The sequence below is a fragment of the Talpa europaea genome (assembly GCF_964194135.1).
Source record: "Talpa europaea genome assembly, chromosome: 7".
NCBI classification, from domain to species: domain Eukaryota; kingdom Metazoa; phylum Chordata; class Mammalia; order Eulipotyphla; family Talpidae; genus Talpa; species Talpa europaea.
In genome coordinates, this window is record NC_140074.1 from 118,685,338 (window position 1) to 118,704,367 (window position 19,030).

General features: G+C 60.1%; 3 protein-coding genes across 5 annotated transcripts; all 3 read left to right on the forward strand.

Moving 5' to 3' along the window:
* Nucleotides 1-1,162: 1,162 nt before the first annotated feature.
* On the forward strand, nucleotides 1,163-11,391 carry STARD3 (StAR related lipid transfer domain containing 3; the record flags this gene model as incomplete). Of its 3 annotated transcripts, none has more annotated exons than XM_084237733.1 (14): nucleotides 1,163-1,384; nucleotides 5,953-6,030; nucleotides 6,384-6,461; nucleotides 6,583-6,636; nucleotides 6,994-7,111; nucleotides 7,285-7,383; nucleotides 7,609-7,661; nucleotides 8,019-8,111; nucleotides 8,763-8,825; nucleotides 8,958-9,053; nucleotides 9,403-9,482; nucleotides 9,572-9,676; nucleotides 10,768-10,861; nucleotides 11,287-11,391. In XM_084237733.1, 14 exons carry the CDS (start codon nucleotides 1,163-1,165, stop codon nucleotides 11,389-11,391), a joined length of 1,338 nt encoding a protein of 445 aa, XP_084093859.1. The 3 variants fall into 3 exon arrangements, with proteins under 3 accessions (XP_084093859.1, XP_084093860.1, XP_084093861.1); XM_084237734.1 differs by having other exon boundaries at nucleotides 6,384-6,448; nucleotides 7,272-7,383; XM_084237735.1 differs by lacking the exon at nucleotides 6,583-6,636.
* Nucleotides 11,392-13,665: 2,274 nt separating this feature from the next.
* Nucleotides 13,666-14,761, forward strand: TCAP (titin-cap; the record flags this gene model as incomplete). Its single annotated transcript, XM_084238404.1, has 2 exons — nucleotides 13,666-13,775; nucleotides 14,021-14,761. 2 exons carry the CDS (start codon nucleotides 13,666-13,668, stop codon nucleotides 14,394-14,396), a joined length of 486 nt encoding a protein of 161 aa, XP_084094530.1. The 3' UTR covers nucleotides 14,397-14,761.
* Nucleotides 14,762-16,569: 1,808 nt separating this feature from the next.
* Nucleotides 16,570-18,006, forward strand: PNMT (phenylethanolamine N-methyltransferase; the record flags this gene model as incomplete). The annotated part of the gene is made up of 3 exons (XM_084239109.1): nucleotides 16,570-16,771; nucleotides 17,240-17,447; nucleotides 17,565-18,006. The coding sequence occupies 3 exons, from the start codon at nucleotides 16,570-16,572 to the stop codon at nucleotides 18,004-18,006; spliced, it is 852 nt and encodes a 283-aa protein (XP_084095235.1).
* Between the last annotated feature and the right edge of the window lie 1,024 nt (nucleotides 18,007-19,030).

The window sequence follows — 19,030 nt, forward strand, 5'->3', positions numbered from 1 at the left end:
GCTTGGTGCTGGGAGGGAGCCGTGACCAGGTCAGATGAAGGCCCTACACTGGGGGGAGTGGGGGTGGGCTGCACAGAACAATAAATAAGAGAACTTCAGATGCTGCTGAGTTCCCTGCAGAAAGCAAAGCCCGATCATAGAATCTGGTTCTGATAGGACAGGAGGGCAGAAGTCTCCGTGGAGGGGACTATGGAACTGCCCTTTGAAAAGGGAGAGCGTTCCACTCAGCCCAGAGGGCTGGGTCTGACCAGGCTGCTGCATTTAGGGACTTGAGGAAGAGGAAGGCCCGGGCTGCTAAGAGGGGTACGCCTCCTCAGAGGAGCTGTGGAAAGAGCCGGGCAGTGCCATACCCGTGGGCCTTTGGTAAGGACACCCGGAGGGAGTGCTGTTGTCCTAGGACCAGTGGGTGGGCGGCTTTGGGGTGTTGTGAGCAGGAATGGCAGGATGCGATTTATGTTTTGAAACTCTTTCTCTGACTGTTGTGTGGAGAAGCTGTTGTTGCAGGGTGAGAGAGGCAGCATCTGGGGTAATGGGGGTGTAGTGGGGTGGGGTATCTAGAGAGAAGGGACCCAGCTATCCTCTCTTTATACCACTGTCCCAGCGCAAACTCTCAGACACTGCTCTGGGAAGTCCCTCCCAGTTGCCATGGATTAAGGGGGTGGGAGGGTAGGGCTGGTTGCTGGGAGGGAATGTGGCTTTGTGCTTGAAAAACAAAGAACAGAGCTTGGGGCCCTCTTCTCTTGGGGGTGGGGGCAGGCTGAGAGGCTGTTGACTGGACCAGAGGCTGAACTCCCCTGGGCTGGGGTTGGCAGGGAGCAGACTGTGCCCCCAGGCATCGGGGAGCACCCATGTCTCCCCTGGTGAACCTGGGGCCTCTGGGCTTTAGGCGGTGGGGTGGGTAAGGGGGACAGCTGGACAGGGATGCTGGACCCCACAGCCTGAGTCACTGGAAGGGACTGGGGCAGAGAGCACACTTCTGAGCTGTGGGGTTGGGACAGGGATGCGAGCTGATGTGTCTGGGAGCAAATGGGGTCCCAAGGGGCTGAGTGTGAGGAATTGGGGTTCTCGGGACCTACAGGCCCTGACTTCACAGCCCTCTTGTCTCCCCACAGCCCCTCCGCTGAGGCCACACCCTCCCCGCCTTGCTGTGGGGGCCACCAGAATGAACAAGCTGTCGGGGGAGCTGACCCGAGACTTGGAGCGCAGCCTGCCGGCTGTGGCCTCCCTCAGCTCCTCCCTGTCCCACAGCCAGAGCCTCTCCTCACACTTCCTCCTGCCGCCTCCCGAGACGCGCCGCGCCATCTCCGATGTCCGCCGCACCTTCTGCCTCTTCGTCACCTTCGACTTGCTCTTCATCTCCCTGCTCTGGATCATCGAGCTGAACGTGAGTGAGGCCTCCTGGCAAGGGGGCCATCACCTGGGCCTCAGTTACTCCATCTGCCTTGCTCCCTCGCCAGTGGGGTGGTTGTCATCTTCCAGATGAGGAAAATGGAGCTCAGGCAGACTGGGTTATTTGTTCAAAGCCTCACTGAGCAAGCAGGTGGAGGAGGCAGGGTTTGACCCCAGACCCTCTGGCTCCAGAGCTCTCCTGACTGCTGGCCACACTGCCCCCTAGTGGACACTCTTGAGAGAGGCGGGGCCTGTGGGCTCTGGTTGAGCTATTGAAACCTTTGTCTTCTTTCTGCCCTGCATTGCTTTCTGGCCCATTCATTCACTCATCTAACTTTTTTTTTTTTTTAAGATTTATTTATTTATTTATTTATTTATTTATTTATTCATTCATTCATTCATTCATTCATTCATTCATTCATTTATTTATTTATTTATTTATACAAGCACTGGGCACAGTCAGAAGCACGGCAGTGTGAGAGAATTCACCAGAGCCAGAGTGGGGAGCAGAACAGACAGGTTGATGAAATACACTGCTGAGGGGAGCAGTGGGTGCAGGCAGGAGAGGTCTGCATACCATGTGGGACCCTCGCCCGTGGCTGGGGATCGAACCGGTGCTGCGGAGGCTATAGGCAGCTTCGCAGCCCAGAGCTCAACTGCTGCGCCACCGGGGAGGCCCTCATCTAACATTTTTTGAAGCCCTACTGTGTCCTGGGCATTGTGCTAAAAACAGAGGATACAGTAGGGATCAAAGCAATGAAAACTCCCAGTTCCCACTGGCTCCCAGCTCTCCCTCCCCGTATAAGACACTTCTAGTACCCCCCAGTTGACTCTCAGGGTTTGCTAGGATGTTGCCTAGCAGCCTGGAGACAGAGCTGCCTCTCAGTGCAGGGTTTGCACCCTCATCCCCCTTCAGAGCTTTGCCAGCTGGCAGTGGCACGTGATCTGCAGTCACTGACAGGGCAGAGCAGGGCCTGAGCACAGGCAGGGCCCCTAGAACCGGGCACCCAGGTTCAGTCAGTCCCAGCTCCTCCTCCATATTTACTGTGTAGCTTCAGGAAGAGACTCTGCTCCCTCATTCTCCTCCTGCAAAGTGGGGCAGAGTTCTGGGTGGCAGGTGCCCTTCGTCCAGGTCTGATTGGAAGATGATGCCTTTGTTGAAAGGAGTGAGGAGTTGGCAGAGAGGGCCGGTGTCAGGGTGAAGAGGATACACTGGTCTGGGCATGTTGGGCCAGAGGTGAGGCTGAACTCTGAGGGTGACTGTCCTTTGTGCCCTGAGGCTGAGCTGAACCTTCAGTGAGATGGAGTCCTGGCCGCTGGGATCATCTTCAGGTCACCTTATTGATGAAAAAGTTGAGACCCAGCAAGTGTCAGGCCCTTAGGAGAGCTCCCAAGGTCTCAGGCCTTCTTCCTTTTTTTTTTAAAGATTTATTTTTTATTTATTTATACAAGCACTGGGTACAGTCAGAAGCGCGGGAGGGTGAGAGAATTCACCAGAGCCAGAGCGGGGAGCAGAGCAGGCAGAAGGACCGAAGTACACTGCTGAGGGGAGCAGCGGGCGGCAGGAGAGGTCTGCGCACCATGTGGGACCCTCCTCCGGTGGCCGGGGAGCAGCCGGGGATCAAACCGGCGCCGCAGAGGCTGCAGGCAGCTTCGCAACCCACGCTCAACCGCTGCGCCACCGGGGAGGCCCAGGCCTTCTTCCTTTTGAAGATCCCATCCAACATCAAAGCAGGCACTAAATGTCACCCACATCCCTTATTCAACACATATTTTCTTACCAGAAAAGAAGTGGAAAAGGGCCTCCCTGGTGGCGCAGCGCTTAAGCGCTGGGTTGCGAAGCTGCCCGCAGCCTCTGCAGTGCCGGTTCGATCCCCGGCTGCTCCCCGGCCACCGGAGGAGGGTCCCACATGGCGCACAGACCTCTCCTGCCGCCCGCTGCTCCCCTCAGCAGTGTACTTCGGTCCTTCTGCCTGCTCTGCTCCCCGCTCTGACTCTGGTGAATTCTCTCACCCTCCCGCACTTCTGACTGTACCCAGTGCCTGTATAAATAATAAATAAATAAATCTTTAAAAAAAAAAGTGGAAAAAAAATTTGTAAAGAATTATTCCTTTATTGTAAGATTTTTTTATTTTATTTATTTTGTGTAGAAGAACTGGGGTATAAGCCAGAGGTGTGGGGGTGAAAGGATTCATCAGAGACAGAGTAGGGAGCAGAACAGGCAGATGTACAGAAATACACTGCTGAGGGGAGCAGCAGGGAGACAGGAGAGGGCTGCTGCTCCCTGGCTGGGTCAGCTCCCTGGCTAGGGATTGAACTCAGACCTTTGTGGTGATAGTGCTAATACATAACCCCTAGGCCACCAGGGAGGCCCCAGTGAAAAAAATTTTGATTATTTTATTTCTGAAATTACCTGGCTGAACTGGCTGTAGTAGCTCAGAGTCACACACATACTTGGGGATTCTTGCCCAGCAAGAACAGCCGACCTCCACATTGCTCTCACATGTAACGCAAAGCTTCAGAATGCAGGATTTCATAGTAGTGTAATATTTCACTTGGTAGACAATTAGTCGATAATTGGTAGAGTTAGTATAATGTTTTACTTGGCAGACAATTACATTTTGAAAATTTTTATTAATTTTCAAGTTCACAGTTTCATTTTTTTAAATTTATTTATTTATTTATTTTTAAAGATGTATTTATTTATACAAGCACTCAGAGGTGGGAGGGTGAGAGAATCCACCAGAGACAGAGCAGGGAGCAGAACAGGCAGAAGGACCGAAATACACTGCTGAGGGGAGCAGCGGGCGAGACAGGAGAGGTCTGTCGCACCATGTGGGAATCTCCCCAGCTGTGCGGAAATCGAACCGGCTATGCAGAAGCTGTGGACAGTTTCACAGCTCTGCATTCAACCTGCTGTGCCACCGGGGAGGCCCTCATTTTTTTTTTTTTTTTAAGATTTATTTATTTATGCATACAAGAGCTGGGGTACAGGCCAGAGATGTGGGGGGTGAGAGGATTCACCAGAGACAGAGTGGGGAACAGAACAGGCAGACTGAAATACACTGCTGAGGGGAGCAGCAGGCGAGACAGGCGAGGTCTGCTTCGCCATGTGGCTTTCTCTTTGGCCGGCCGGGGATCGAACTCGTGCTGCAGAGGCTGTCGATTGCTTCAGAGTGTAGTGCTTAACCCCTTGCGCCACCAGGGAGGCCCTACAGTTTCATTTTTATAGTTTGGAGCATATATAATTTTAGTTCTTTACCAGACTGTGTTTTGTCCAGTGGAGACAAGGACCCCAGCAGAGCCTGGCAAAGCTGGGAGCAGAACTTGCTGCTCTGAGCCCTGAGGCAGCCAGTGCAGGAGGTGGGAGAGTTCTCTGTAAGGACAAAAGAGCAGAGGATGGAGATGACTGCCTTTGCTGAAGGGTGGGAAGGGCGGGAAGGGCTGCAGAGCCCAGAGGTAGCCGTCTGGGGGTAAGTGGAGAGGCGAGCTAGCCTGCGGTGGGTGTCACGCCACAGCGGGGGTAGGGTTATCAGACTTGTGGGGCTCAGTGTAGTTTTGAGATAGAGGCACACAGAGGGGAATGCAGGGGAGCTTGAGTGTCAGGGAAGATGCCGTCCATACTGCTGGCTCCTGCCCTGAGCATCAGAATCTTCTGGAAGCTTTATATAAACTCCAGATACTCAGCTCACCTGAGATCCACACCCTTATCTTCAATCCCCTCCCCACCAAATTTGGATCATCTGCTAGAAATTGGAAGCTCCAGTCTAGATGGTTGTGACAGGTCTTTCTTCTTGGGGTTCCCTTGTGTCCTCCCTTGTTTAGGGGTACTGGCACCCCACCTGCAGAAGCCTAGGCCTGCTACCCCATTCCTCCTGAGGAGTCAGGCTGCAGTCTGGTTCTCAGTGTCCATCTAGGCCCCCTCGCTTTCCAGATCCCTGGACATTGGAGTACAGGCCAAGGTCTCAGGGATCCCTGTAAAAAATCGTGGGTGTCTGGGGTGGGGACAAAGGCAAGGACATATCTGTTTACTGTCTGCTACACCATCCTCTCCAGCAGCATGATGGATTCTGTCCATTAAGCATAAACCTAATCGATTGATTTGCCACTTGAGGCTCTGTCTGACACCGCTGCCCACCCCTAGCCCTTCTCACCCCAGATGGATGGTTGGCCGGGAAGATAGAACACGGCAGTGGTGGGAGGGAGAAGAAATCATGTGAGAGCAGGCTCCCAGCACACTGTCTGCCAGCCCTACCTATCTGCACCACCCGAGGCTCCTTCATGCCTAGACCTTCCTGGGCAGGGTGCCCACGAGCCTGGGTGCTGGAGCCCAGCCTGCCTCTGGGCTGTGGACCCACAGAGGAACCACACTGTGCCTGGGGTCTCAGGCCCCTGCCTGCTTTCCTTGGTGCTTTGGGGGCCTCCTTGGGCAGTGGCTTAGCATTTCCAGTCTCTCCTCCAAGTTCCACATTCTCCCCTACCTGCTCCCCATTCCAGAAGGCAAGGGGCAGCCCCTGGGACTTGGTTCTACCTGAGCGCTGTTCCTGTGCTTTCCTTTTCCAGACTAACACAGGCATTCGGAAGAACTTGGAAGAGGAGATCATCCACTACCGCTTTAGAACTTCCTTCTTTGACATCTTTGTAAGTGGCCTCACAGGACCCTGGGAGGGCACTGGGGGGAGAGAGGAAGCAGGGCTGACAGTTCTTTCTGCAACACACATTGTGTCTGGTCAGGGAGACTTGGTTCCCATTCTCAGGGTGCCCCCCAGTCTTCAGAGGTGCCTAAAGAGGCCCCATCTGCAGAGCACCCCAGTGGGGTGGGGAGAAAGGACCCTATCTGAGGAGGGGAAATCCAAATCACCCCCAAAGAAACACTGACTCAGCCATCTCCCCAGTCAGGCACTGGGGTGGGGGGGGTGCTGAGGGACGGGGAGAGGTCAGCCTGCAGCAGGGGGACAGGGCGTTGGCCCATCTTCGACGCTCCCCACCCCCAGGTCCTGGCCTTCTTCCGCTTTTCGGGGCTGCTCCTGGGCTACGCTCTGCTGCGGCTCCGGCACTGGTGGGTGATTGCGGTAAGATGCCACTCTCCTGGCAGCCTGTTGGGCCTGGCAGGGCTGGCGCAGGGGATGGGATGGAGGAGGACTCACGCCCCAGCCTCTGTTCTCCCTCTCTACCGCTTTCCCTCCTGCGCAGGTCACCACGCTGGTGTCCAGTGCGTTCCTCATTGTCAAGGTCATCCTATCTGAGGTCAGTGGCTCAGGTCTGCCGGTCTGGTGGGCATCAGGCCTGAGGGCTGGGCCTCTCCTAAGGGAGCATTCTCTGTTGGGTGTCTGTCCCTGTTGTCGGGAGGGGCGAGGGAGAGGGCTTTCTTTGGATAGTTCCGAGGAATCCTTTCACTGCTTTCTCCCACTTACTCCCTGTAACCCCAAGAACAGAATTTATCGTGCTGTAGAATTCATTAATCCATCTTAGAGCCATGTGTCACCGAGGGTCCCCAAACAGCTGGTGCCAGGAGTGGGGTGTATGCCAGAGCTAGTAGCCTGAGGAGGGGGCATTGGGCTGGGCGACCCTCCTGCCATGGCGCTTAGCCCTCTCCTTCCACAGCTGCTCACCAAAGGGGCATTTGGCTACCTGCTCCCCATCGTCTCCTTTGTCCTTGCCTGGTTGGAGACCTGGTTCCTTGACTTCAAAGTCCTACCCCAAGAGGCCGAGGAGGAGCGATGTGAGTGCTGGGGCACAAGGGGGTACAGTGAGGGCCAGCCCAGCCCCAAGAGACGAGAGTTTTGGGCACAAGGATCAGTTTCGAGGCAGTTCTGAGCAATTGACCTGGGGTGGGGGTGCTGGAACGTGCTGTCCTCGATTTGGGACAGCAACTTCCTGTGTCTGCTCCCCCAGGGTATCTTGCTGCCCAGGCCGCTGTTGCCCGAGGACCTCTGCTCTTCCCTGGTGCTCTGTCCGAGGGCCAGTTCTATTCACCCCCCGAATCCTTTGCAGGTGAGGGCTGATGGTGGGGGAAGCTGCCTCAGGGAGGGGCTCTATGAGGAGCTGGGTAGGCTGGGCCTGTTCTTTCTGTTCTTCTATCAGCTCCCTGGGGAAAGCCAGCAACCCTCTCCCACACACACTTCTCCCCCCACATCCTTGCACTCACGAACCCGAACCCCTCTGCCTCCCCACACTCTCCCGCCCCTTCCCATTGTCATCCCTGCTTGTTTTCTGCAGGGTCTGATAATGAATCAGATGAAGAAGTTGGGAAGAAGAGCTTCTCTGCCCAGGTATTTGGCTGCCCACCCCCATCCTACTAGAGTGAGCACTCAGGGGAAGGGCCGGTGCTGGGCTCGGCCAGGGTGGGCAGGTAGACCTCAGGCCACCTGAATGCCCATCAGTGCCCATCTGAGCATCCACCCTGCCAGTCAGTCTCTGGTCGGCCTCATGCCGACGCACAGGGAGCCTCCAAGCTGTAGTTCTGGCCCCAGGCACCCTGCAGGGCCCAGGAGTCCAGCCTGGAGTCCGAGCTGGCTGGGTTAGGCTTGTCTGAGAGGGGCGTGGAGTATCTAGGGAAAGAATGGGCCGGGAACAAGGTGGGGTGCAGGCCCCAGACTGACCCCTTCCTGCTTCCCATCCCTGGTCAGGATCGTGAGTACATCCGCCAGGGCAAAGAGGCCACGGCGGTGGTGGACCAGATCTTGGCCCAGGAGGAGAACTGGAAGTTCGAGAAGAATAACGTAAGAAACCTCTCTACCGTCTTACCCACCCACGTGTTAGGAGTTTTTGCTCCCTTTTCTGAGGCCTGACAAATAGCTCAAGGGCTGTATGAGTCTGAACTGCCTTCTTGCCCCAGGAGAGGGGCCTGGGGTTGGCCTCTTGCAGGAGGCGGGCTGGATTGACTGTTTGCACTGCCCCTCCCCCTGCTCCCCCCCCCCCCCCCCATCCTCACCGCCCTGCTGCTCGGCTCCCTGGCTCCAAGCTTTGAAGGGGAAGCCAAGCTTCTGCCCCGTGTCCGGTGTTTTGTTTCATGATCAAAACAACATTATCTGAAAAGATTGCAGCGAGCTTGGAAAGTAGAGGGGAGGCCTGCTCGTACCTTCATTTTCTGGCCTGTGCCTCTGGCAGCCTCCTGGGCCCGGGGACACACTCCCCAGGTTGCGGCCACAGCTGTGCTCCTGCCTTTAAACTTGATACCCGAAGCCTTTCTCTCCTTGGCGCACACTGTCCTTCAGCGGCTGTGCACACATCCCCAAACTCCTGAAGTTTTCTACCCTGAGCTGTTAAAAACCTGCCCTGCCTGTCACCCACTCCTGCGCCACCAGCCCACCCCCCCACGCCCTCCCCCTGCCACGTGCCTGCCTCCTTGCCATGCTCCTGTCCCTCCACAGGAATATGGGGACACTGTGTACACCATCGAGGTTCCCTTTCATGGCAAGACGTACATCCTGAAGGTGAGTGAGGGAGGCGAGTGTCCCGGAGCCTCACGCTCTATCGGGGACTCCTGGAAGAGGCCTCTGGCAGGTTGCCCATCGGGAGGGGAGAGCTGGTGCCTGGCACCACCCAACCTCCCATCCACCGCCCAGACCTTCCTGCCCTGCCCCGCGGAGCTGGTGTACCAGGAGGTGATCCTGCAGCCCGAGAGGATGGTGCTGTGGAACAAGACGGTGACCGCCTGCCAGGTGAGCGGGCCGGGCCCTGCTGGCCACCTCTCCGGGCAGAGGCAGAGCCGTATAGAGGATCAGCATGACCACTTACCCCCAGGGACCCAGGTTGAACTGCTCTGTCTCAGCGTCCCCATCTGTATAATGGGGGTGATGCTCATCACAGTGTGGCTCCTAGAGTGAGGCAGAAGGTGGGAAGGGGGGCATTTGTAGGGTGCCCGGCACAGAGCCTGTTGATGGGAATGGGTCTTAGTAAAGGGACCTGTGTAGACAGGAGGGTGACCTGGAGGTTTCCTGGGGTGCTGGGACCTTGTCCCTGGAGTGTTCCTGGGGTGGGCACCACCTCATGTCTCCCTGACGGCCACAGATTCTGCAGCGAGTAGAAGACAACACTCTCATCTCTTATGATGTGTCTGCGGGGGCTGCAGGTGGTGTTGTCTCCCCCAGGTGGGTACTGCAAGCTCCCTCCTCCTCAGCAGGCCCCCTGCCCTTGGACCTCAGGCTTGCACCCCCTGATCTGACCCTTCCTCACCCAGGGACTTCGTGAATGTCCGACGCATCGAGAGGCGCAGGGATCGATACCTGTCATCAGGCATCGCCACCACCCACTGTGCCAAGCCCCCATCACACAAATATGTCAGGTGAGCCTCTCCTTGCCCATGGCATCCCTGCCAGCCCCTCCCCTGCTGGCCGTGAGAACAGGGCCGGGTCCAGTGCGTACAGCTGAGTGCATTCTCCTGACCAGGCCGCCTCCCTGTCCCCCCTCCTGCTGGGCTTTGCCCTTCCCAGCCCCTAATTCTGCAAAACTGCTGCTTTGTCTGCCAGAGGCTGGGGAATAATGGCCAGAAGCGCCATCAGGCTGGGGGGCTGCCCCAGGGAGGGCCTGGGCTGGGGATGGAGGCTGGGAGTTGAGTCTGGAGCTTTGCCTGCCTGAGGAGACTGGTCCCTTTCACTCTTCTTTCCCCATCACCTTGCCTGTCTTTCTCCTAGAGCACTCAGAAGTCTCCCAAGGAGAGGAGCTTTCGGGTTGCCTACTGCCTGCTGTCTAATCTTAGGGTGCAGGGCTGCAGGGCTGCAGGCTGCCTCCTCCCGCACGCTCTGCTCTTCCTTCTGCAGTTCTGCACAGAGCTCTGCTCTTGCGTGGGGCTCTGGGCTCAGCACCACCAGACTTGCTGGGTGAAGGGCAAGCTCTTTTCTCTCCGGTGCTAACTTCCTTATCTAGGAAGTGGATTTAGGGTGCTCAGTGGAGTCCTGGCCAAGTTAAATGGCCATGGCTTGTGACTCAGACAGCCCAGGCCCTGACTGCCTCCTGTGAGGCGCCCCCTCCTGGAGTCCACCAGCGCTGCACTGCTCCCCGGCTTGGGTGGAGGTGGCTGCATCTGCCCAGCTCAGGCCCACAACCCGGGCTGACCCGTGAGTCCCTGGCAGAGCGGCTGAGGGGAAGGTGGTGCTCCCTACCACTGGGGTTGTGCAAACATCTCCGGCTGTCGTAGGAGGACTCAAGCATCACATGGTGACTGGGGGTGGAAGACTGCATCCTGTGGCCCATGGGTCACCTGTCTGGGCCCTGCTCGGGCAGGCGTTGGGTCCTAGGCCAGCACGGCAGCTCTTCCACCTCCCATCCCTCTTCCACCTCCCTCTTCCACCTCCCATCCCAGATGGGCCAGAGATTGGGAGGGGTCAGGAGCCTTGTCTGGTCCCCAGCTCCCCTCAATGGTTGCTCTCTCGTTAGGGGAGAGAATGGTCCAGGGGGCTTCATCGTGCTCAAGTCGACCAGTAACCCCCGAGTCTGCACCTTCATCTGGATCCTGAATACAGATCTCAAGGTGGGAGTGCTGGGGCTGCTTGGTTGCGTGGAGGGGCCTCCACTATGTGACCTTAGGGACTCCCTGCCAGCACAGGGCCTCCCCTACTCTCTACCTTACTCTAAAATTTGGAGCAAATATGCAGGTGGTCTTCTCACCCTGAGCTTCTAGAGGTCCTGGGCTTCCCCTTCTGACCTCTGACCTCTGAGGCCCCCAGACAGTTGGCTGGCTGCCATCCCAGCCCCTCCCAGCTCTGGGTCTGTCTGTGTGGCCTGTGCCAAGACCTGGTACAGCATGTTCTTCCTGCCAGGGCTGGGGAGAGACAGTGGCCTGGGCTGCCTTCCAGGACTGCACTTGCAGTCCAGCCCAGGGCACCCCCTGCTGGCACCAGTTGGAGAGGGGGGACCCCTGCTGAGGGTGAACCCTCCTGGAACTTCTTCCCCCAGGGCCGCCTTCCCCGGTACCTCATCCACCAGAGCCTCGCAGCCACCATGTTTGAATTTGCCTTTCACCTGCGGCAGCGTGTCGGAGAGCTGGGGGCCCGGGCATAGGCTCACCCCCTCGCCACCCTGCAGGCCAGGGTCCTGTCTCATAGCCTCCAGAGCCAGAGTGGGGCCAGCTGGGTTTCCTGCTGCCCACAGAGGACTGGCCTCAAGCAGTGGGGAGGGGCCTCCTCCCGCTGGAGCACCCTGGCCCCTGGCTGCCTCCCGCCCCCAGGCTTCACGTGCTTGGGAGCCGTGGCTGGGGCCTGCGTCTAGACTCCGGGGCTCTGCCCTGCTGATGTCTCCATGGCACCCCTGTGTCCGGATGAGGAGCTCTGCTGTCCCCTGCTGCCCAGGGGCGAGATCTGGAAGGGGACCCTGCAAGACTGGACAGGGGAGGACAGGGCCCCGGCAGGACCGAGGTCAGGGCAGCCTGGTCCCCAGTGTTATGGTGGGTGTGGGAGCCCCTTCCTTCACCTGCTCTCTCATCATGCTTTTCCAGGATCTCAAGGGTCTGGGACCTTTTTCCACATGCACTTGTGGGGGAGCCTGGAGCAGGCAGGGGTGAGAGGCACCATCAGTGACCCTGTGCCTCTCCCAGGCTCTCTCCCTGTCCCCAGGCCTCCTGGTGTGTGTGTGTGGGGGGGGGGGCTTTGTAATTTGAGCCAATAAAACACATGAACTCAAGAAAAAAAAAGAGAGAGCCCCACCTGCCTGGCCGCTTGCAGGGAAGGAGGGCAGCAGCGCCCGGGAGGTGCCCCCACCAAGACCCTCACGTGCCCTCTCAACCTCCCAGCCCACAGGAGGCCAAAGCTGATTCCCGGAACCCCCATCTCTTCCAAATGGTTCAGCTGGGTGGAGGACAGGCCAGGGAACGCCCCACCCCCTGGCAGGCCTCCGGGAAGGGGAGGTCAGGCTGAGGTCTCCAGCCTACGAATGGGGGGAGGGAGGCAACAACAGGGCAGTGCCCGCAGTGCCCAGCCCGGGGGCCGGGTCTTCAGGGTCACTAAGGCACTTCTGGGGTCTGGCCATGGAACCCTTGGCCTCTCGGGATCCACGTACCTTCCCCTCCGCCGGGGAGCTGGGATCCCGGGCTGGTTGGTGTGCGGCCCGGAGCGGCCCTGCTTGGTGACAGTGAGACTCCTTCTGTCGCTCTGTCGTCGGGCTGTCGCGAGATTAAAAGCTGTCAGGTTCTAAGCCCTTGCAGTGCAGAGGATGCAGGTCTGCCCCCGGTGGGCCCCGCCGGCCTTGCCAGCTGCCGGGTGCCCTGCTGTCCCCGCAGGCTCTCTCGGCTCTGCCTTTCTGCTGCCCTTTGCTTTGTTGTCCTTCTGCCCCCCTTCCCCGTGCCTGCACCCTGTGTGCCAGCGTCTCGCACTGTGAGTTGCAGCTCTTGGGTGCTGGGCCGTCCTCCCCTGCCGTGAATGAGCCAGCCCCCTGCCAGATGGCACGTTGGAGCTGGCAGGGCTTGGAGCACCTCTGCTCCGTCCACTGCGACCAGAGAATTGGGAAAGTGAGGCCCAGAGAGGAAGAGCCTGACCCGGGGTGACAGCTATTTATGGCTGATTCTGCGCCCGAGCCAGGTCTTCTGACTGCAGCTTGTCGATACCCCTGGATTCCATCTCCTGCTGCTTGGGGCGTTGTGGGGAGTCTGGGGTCCACTTCCCCTCCTGTTCCCTCCACCCTGACTGGCCCAACCTGGGAGGCCGCTTCTCCGACCATTGGCGTGGGAAAGGAAAACGCTGGCCCAGAGTCCCAGTGTGCAGTTCACTTCAGTTCCCCTGCTGCTGTGGTGGTGGCGCTCAGAGGCCAGGTCTTGGGTGCAGATGCCTGAGGACCTGGTTGCACTGCCCCTTCTGTTAAGGGGTACAGGTTGGGGGTGTGCCCTTGAACCAGGCACAAGAGAGCAGTGGGGGCAGGATGGGAGGCCTGGTTCAGAGCCAGAGGGGCCTGGGTTCCTGCACTTCCTGCTGTTTACAGACAAGCCGCTGTCCTCCCTGCGCGAGGGGGAAGGGGCGGGGCAGAGGGCAGGTGCCAAGGTGGCACGAGGCTGGACATGTGCCTGGGATCAGACAGTGTCTGAGGAGCATCAGACACCTGGGGGTGTCACTGAGAGGATCCCTGGCCCCTCTAAAGCATCTTGCTCTCTTCAAAGTCTGACCCCTGACCTGGGGGCAGCTAGAGGCCAGGTACCCCAACCCCCGCCCTGGGCTGAATCCCCCATCAGTGAACCTTGGCTCTGCTTATAGCCTCTGACGCCAGAGGGGCTGAAAATAGCCCCTGGAGGAGGGGTGGGGGTTATTTAAAGGGCCCAGGAGGAGCAGAGCCCTGTTGTGAGGAGTGACCATGGCCGCTTTGGAGCTGAGCTGCCAGGTGTCGGAGGAGAACCAAGAGCGCAGAGAGGCCTTCTGGGCTGAATGGAAGGATCTGACGCTGTCCAGGCGGCCAGAGGAGGGGTGAGTGCTGGACTGCTGGCGCCCTCTCCCCTAGAGCACCTTCCCGCAGCTTTAAGGGGTCAGAGCACAAAGCCCTGGAGAAGTTTCTGGATGTGGGGGCAAGGAGAGTGCATACTGGGGGGAAAGCGAAGTGGAGTCCCCCTTCTGGCTCCCAGGTCCCGGCAGCCCCAGGGAGCCCCTGCCCCGTCCGAGACTGGAGGGCGCCAGCTCCCAGGAACTGAGCGTCCCCTGCCCTCTCCTTCCAGCTGTTCCCTGCATGAGGAGGACACCGAGCGGCATGAGACCTACCACCAGCAGGGGCAGTGCCAGGCGCTGGTGCAGCACTCCCCCTGGTTGATGATGCGAATGGGCATCCTTGGCCGCGGGCTGCAGGAGTACCTGCTGCCCTACCAGCGGGTGCTGCCTCTCCCCATCTTCACCCCCACCAAGGTGGGCGCCTCCAAGGAGGAACGCGAGGAGACCCCCATCCAGCTGGAGCTAGTCCTGGGTGGCCAGTGTGCAGAGCGCCAGGACGTGGCTGAGATCACCAAGCAGCTGCCTCCTGTGATGCCTGTCAGCAAGCCTGGCGCCCTCCGTCGCTCCCTGTCCCGCTCCATGTCCCAGGAAGCCCAGAGAGGCTAAGAGGGACCGTGACAGGCTGTCCCGTGCCCGCCCTGGGCTGGGCCCTCCCCGGCTAGGACCACAGAAAAGAGCAGCCGGCCGTGGACGCTTTGTAGTTTACCCAGAACTGGGGGCTAGGGGCAGAGGGGGCCAGAGGCCAGGATGCCTGGTTTCCCTGAGTCCCCAAAGGGAAGGGAGCAAAGACGGTGGCCCTAGAGCGGGGGAGCTGAGGGCCTGCACAGCGGAGGACCTGCAACCCCGGGCGAAGGGACAGGAGGTGCTGGCGGGGGCAAGTGGAGTGACCCTGGTCCAAGTTTCAGCTTCGGAGAAGGGCGGGAAGTGTGAGGGGATCTGGAAGCTCTGGGAGGGAGGCTTGGAGAGGGAGTGGGGGACGTGAAGAGGGCAGAGGCTGGGTGGGGCCCCTAGCACCCTCAGGTAGCGCTGCAATAAATGCTCAATAATACTCCAGGCTTTTGTCTCGTGATTATGGAGACCAGCTCATGGTGTCCCCGGTGCTCGCTTCTGGGAACAATCCCTGCTTCTGAGCTAAATATGGCAGAGCTGGTGGTGGGTACGCCCCATGCTGGGGCGGGGGGGGCTGTGACTGAGACAGCTGTGAACAGGGAGGCTATCTGTCCAGTCCCCTCTGTCCCCTAACCGCTCTCCAGCCCTGGCCTCTGGGCCCAGCCCTCTGGCATTAGGCAATGCCCAACAAGCCAGCTGGCATCCAGGGTTTGTCTAAATGATCTCCTGGAGAATAAGGAGGGGGCTGGCACCAAGACTGCCCTTGGCTGTGCCTGGGGGTGTGTACCGGGTCAGTGCCCCCAGGGCTGACCTACCTCAACTCTGAATCCTGCGAGGCCCGAGAGCCAGTCCTTGACTGGGGACAGGCAGAACCCTTCCTGCCCTGGGAGCCCAGAGTGGGTTGCAGGGGGGAGAACAGGGAGGGTCAGGTTCCTGTCTGTGACCCCTGCAGCTGTCGTGGTGACTCATGCCCCAGGGAGCCCAAGGAGGAACTTTACCCTTGGGACAACATGGTGACGGGGGTGGCACAGAGGAGGCAGGGGCGTCTTGCAGGGCTGGTACCTGACCCCCAGGGGAGGGGCACCACCCTGACGGAGGGGTCCCACCCCAGGGATACCACGGAGATAGATGGGCACAATCTACTTCCCTCTTTGGGGGCAGGAGGGGCGACCCTGGCATCTCGACCACCTGGTACCCGGAGCACCAAGCAGGACCAGCAGACTTTGGTTGGCAGCAGCCCCCAGAGAGGGCTGGAGCGTTTGCTGGGAGAGGGTTCCGAGACCGCAGACTGCTGCGACCCCAGGGCCTCGGCTCCGGAAAGCCCAGGCTGCGCCCCCTCGTGGCCCTGGCAACCTGGAGCAAGCGCCAGGCGCCCTCGCCTGGGCCCTGAGCCCCCGACGTGGCAGGAACGTCCAGAGCCTTGGGCCCTAGGCTGCACCCAGATAAGCGGTTCAGAGCCCGCAGGGGAGGCCGGGCTGTACCCACCGCTAAGTGCGTCAGCCCTGCTCGCCTTCCCTATCGCCGCTGCCATCGCACGGGAGGGGCCCAGCCCTGCTCCCAGCCCCGGGGGGGACCGTGGTAGAGGCCAGAACAGAGTGTCCTGGAGCGGGTGTGGGGGCGCTGCGGGATGGGGGTGGGGCAGGAAAGGACGGGAGAGGTCTGGAGGGGTGGAGAAGGGAACTTGGGGTGGCCCCTTTCCTTATTAAGGAATGGGGGTGTATGTTGGAAAGGGTGTCCCAGAGAAGAGGAGCCTGGTGCGGCTCTGGGCCTCGGGGCAGGACTCTGGGGAAGGGGCTAGTGGGTCCCGGGACAAAGGAGAAGGGACCGGGTGCCAGACAAAGGGGGTGAGGGGAGCGGGAGAAGAGGAACGGGGGTTCTGACACCCGTGGGCGTGGGAAGCCGAGATGGGGGGCCTGGAAGTGGGGCTCGGACAGGGCCAGGTGAACCAGAGGGCGGAGGGAGCCCCGAGGAGCAGGGCCTGGAACAGACGTGCCGGCCGCACCCCCACCCCCGTGGCTGCTGCTCCGACACTAAAGGAGATGGATGGGGTCAGGGGAGATGCAGCGCTGGGCCCCAGGCGGCTCCCCGCTCCGGTCGCCGCCCCCGCGGAGGGTCCGGACGCAGATAAAGGGCCGCGAGGGAGCGGGGCCAGGCAGGCCGGGGCTGCAGCATGAGCGGCACAGACCCCAGCCCCGCGGCGGGCGCGGCCCCCGACCCCGCCCAGGGCCAGGCGGCCGTGGCCTCGGCCTACCAGCGCTTCGAGCCGCGGGCCTACCTGCGCAACAACCACGCGCCCCCGCGGGGCGACCTGAGCAGCCCGGACGGCGTCGGGCCCTGGAAGCTGCGCTGCTTGGCGCAGACCTTTGCCACCGGTGAGCACCAGAGACGGGCACAGAGGGCGAGACGTCCCCAGGGAGCCGCAGGGTGCGTGCGGTGCGCGGGCAAGCCGGGAGGGCGCCGAGCGCCGGGAGAAGGGCAGCCTCTCCTCCTTAGGGGCGGGCGGGAGGCAGGACGCCGGGGACGGAGAGGGGAGGTGGGGGCCGCAGGAAAGGTGGTGGGAAGGAGAAGGAGGCAGAGATTGGGCCGGGGAGAGGGGCCCGCGGAGAGCAAACTGCCCGGGCCCGGGGTCTCCCTGTGCCTGGCTGGCAGCTGTGGGAGGGTGTCGGCCCTTTTCCCAGCTAAGTGGGCAGCTGTTGGCGCCTGGACTGGAACCCCGGGCTGGTCTAACTCCAGAGCTGGTGCCTTTCCAGGCAGAGACAGAAAGAGCTAGAGAGAGGGCGGGGAAGCAGCCGAGGGAGCCAGTGACAGAGGCTGCCTGCCCCTTCCCCGGCCCTGCCCAGGTGAGGTGTCTGGACGCACCCTCATCGACATCGGTTCCGGCCCCACCATATACCAGCTGCTCAGTGCCTGCGCCCACTTCGAGGACATCACCATGACAGATTACCTGGAGGTGAACCGCCGGGAGCTGGGGCTCTGGCTGCGGGAAGAGCCGGGCGCCTTTGACTGGAGCCAGTACAGCCAGCACGTCTGCCACATCGAGGGCAACGGGTCAGGGCTGGGGCTGGGGGCGGGGGCGGGGGCTTCCCACTGGGCGGGGTGGGGGCTCTGAGGACTGAGCACGCGCAGGTGTAAGCCCTGTCCTGACCCTGCCTTCTGCCTCCGCAGTGAGTCTTGGCAGGAGAAGGAGCGCCAGCTTCGAGCCAGGGTGAAGCGGGTCCTGCCCATTGACGTGCACCAGCCGCAACCCCTGGGCCCAGGGAGCCTGGCGCCCCTGCCTGCTGATGCCCTGGTCTCTACCTTCTGCCTGGAGTCTGTGAGTCCGGACCTGGCCAGCTTCCAGCGGGCCCTGGACCACATCACCACACTGCTGAGGCCAGGGGGGCACCTCCTGCTCATCGGGGGCCTGGAGGAGTCCTGGTACCTAGCTGGGGAGGTCAGGCTGGTGGTGGTGCCCGTGTGTGAGGAGGAGGTGAGGGAGGCCCTGGTCTGCAGCGGCTACGAGGTGCGGGACCTGCGCACCTACGTCATGCCTGCCCACCTCCAGACAGGTGTGGATGATGTCAAGGGCATCTTCTTCGCCTGGGCCCAGAAGAAGGTGGGAGCATGAGGGGCCAGTACAGCTAATGCTGGTGCTTTCACCTGCCTAGATTCCCTAGTATCTGGTGTGGCACCTAATAAAGACGTAACTCCCTGCTCCTGAGTGTCAGTGTTCTCTGGGGCTCTTCTGGGAAGCTACGAGGGCCCAGAGCACCCATGTGTTGTGGGAGCTACGAGCCCTAGCCTTTTTTCCAGAAACTTCAGGGGGGTAGATTTCTGCTCCATTCTTCACAAAGTAAGGAAAGCCAAGGTCAGAGAGAGGTCATGAAGCATCTGCTGTGGGCCAGACTCTTAGCAGGTGTACTCAATCCTCGCACCCAGCAGCTGGTGCTGGTACTCTGTCTGCAGGTGAAGCTCATAAAGGTTAACAGCAGCAGTGTTACAGCGGTAGTGAGCAGCCAGTTCGGGGCCGAGGGGAGGGGCATTAGGAGACTGAGTGGAAATGGCAGGGCAGTAGGGTTACAATCTAGGCACAAAGACCAGGAAAATTTGAGGCAAGAACTGGCACCAGCTCCCTCCTCTCCCTCCACCCCAGGGTTGGACTTCAGCTGTGCCTGGCCCTGCTGTTACTCCAGCCTCTGGGCCCTGCCACCCCCACATGCCTAGGGGGAGAGCCCACCCCTCTACTGCCTCCTGCCAGCTCCATCTCCTCCATCCCCTGATCACACAAATGAGTGCACAAGGGTAACGTGAGGCTGAGAATTGGTTTATTAGGAATGTCCCTTGCTTCTCTCCCACCTTAAAATAGTCTCATACCAAAAGAAATGAAGCCACCCAAGTCCCTGAGGTTGGAGTCCCAATATAGCGCCCCTACCCTTAAGGAGGGACAAATTCAGACTCCCCGCTCCAATCACAGACTGGATGGGATGGGAAGTTTCTGGAGCTCCACATACTACCCTTGTGGAGCGGAATGTGCTCAGGCTGCGGCGGGGCAGTGGGGAGGGATCCTCTACCAGGGTACGGTGTGGCTACCAGCCACAGTGTGGGGAGGGCTCCTCTACCAGCCACAGTGTGGCTCCTGCCTGCCTCTGGGG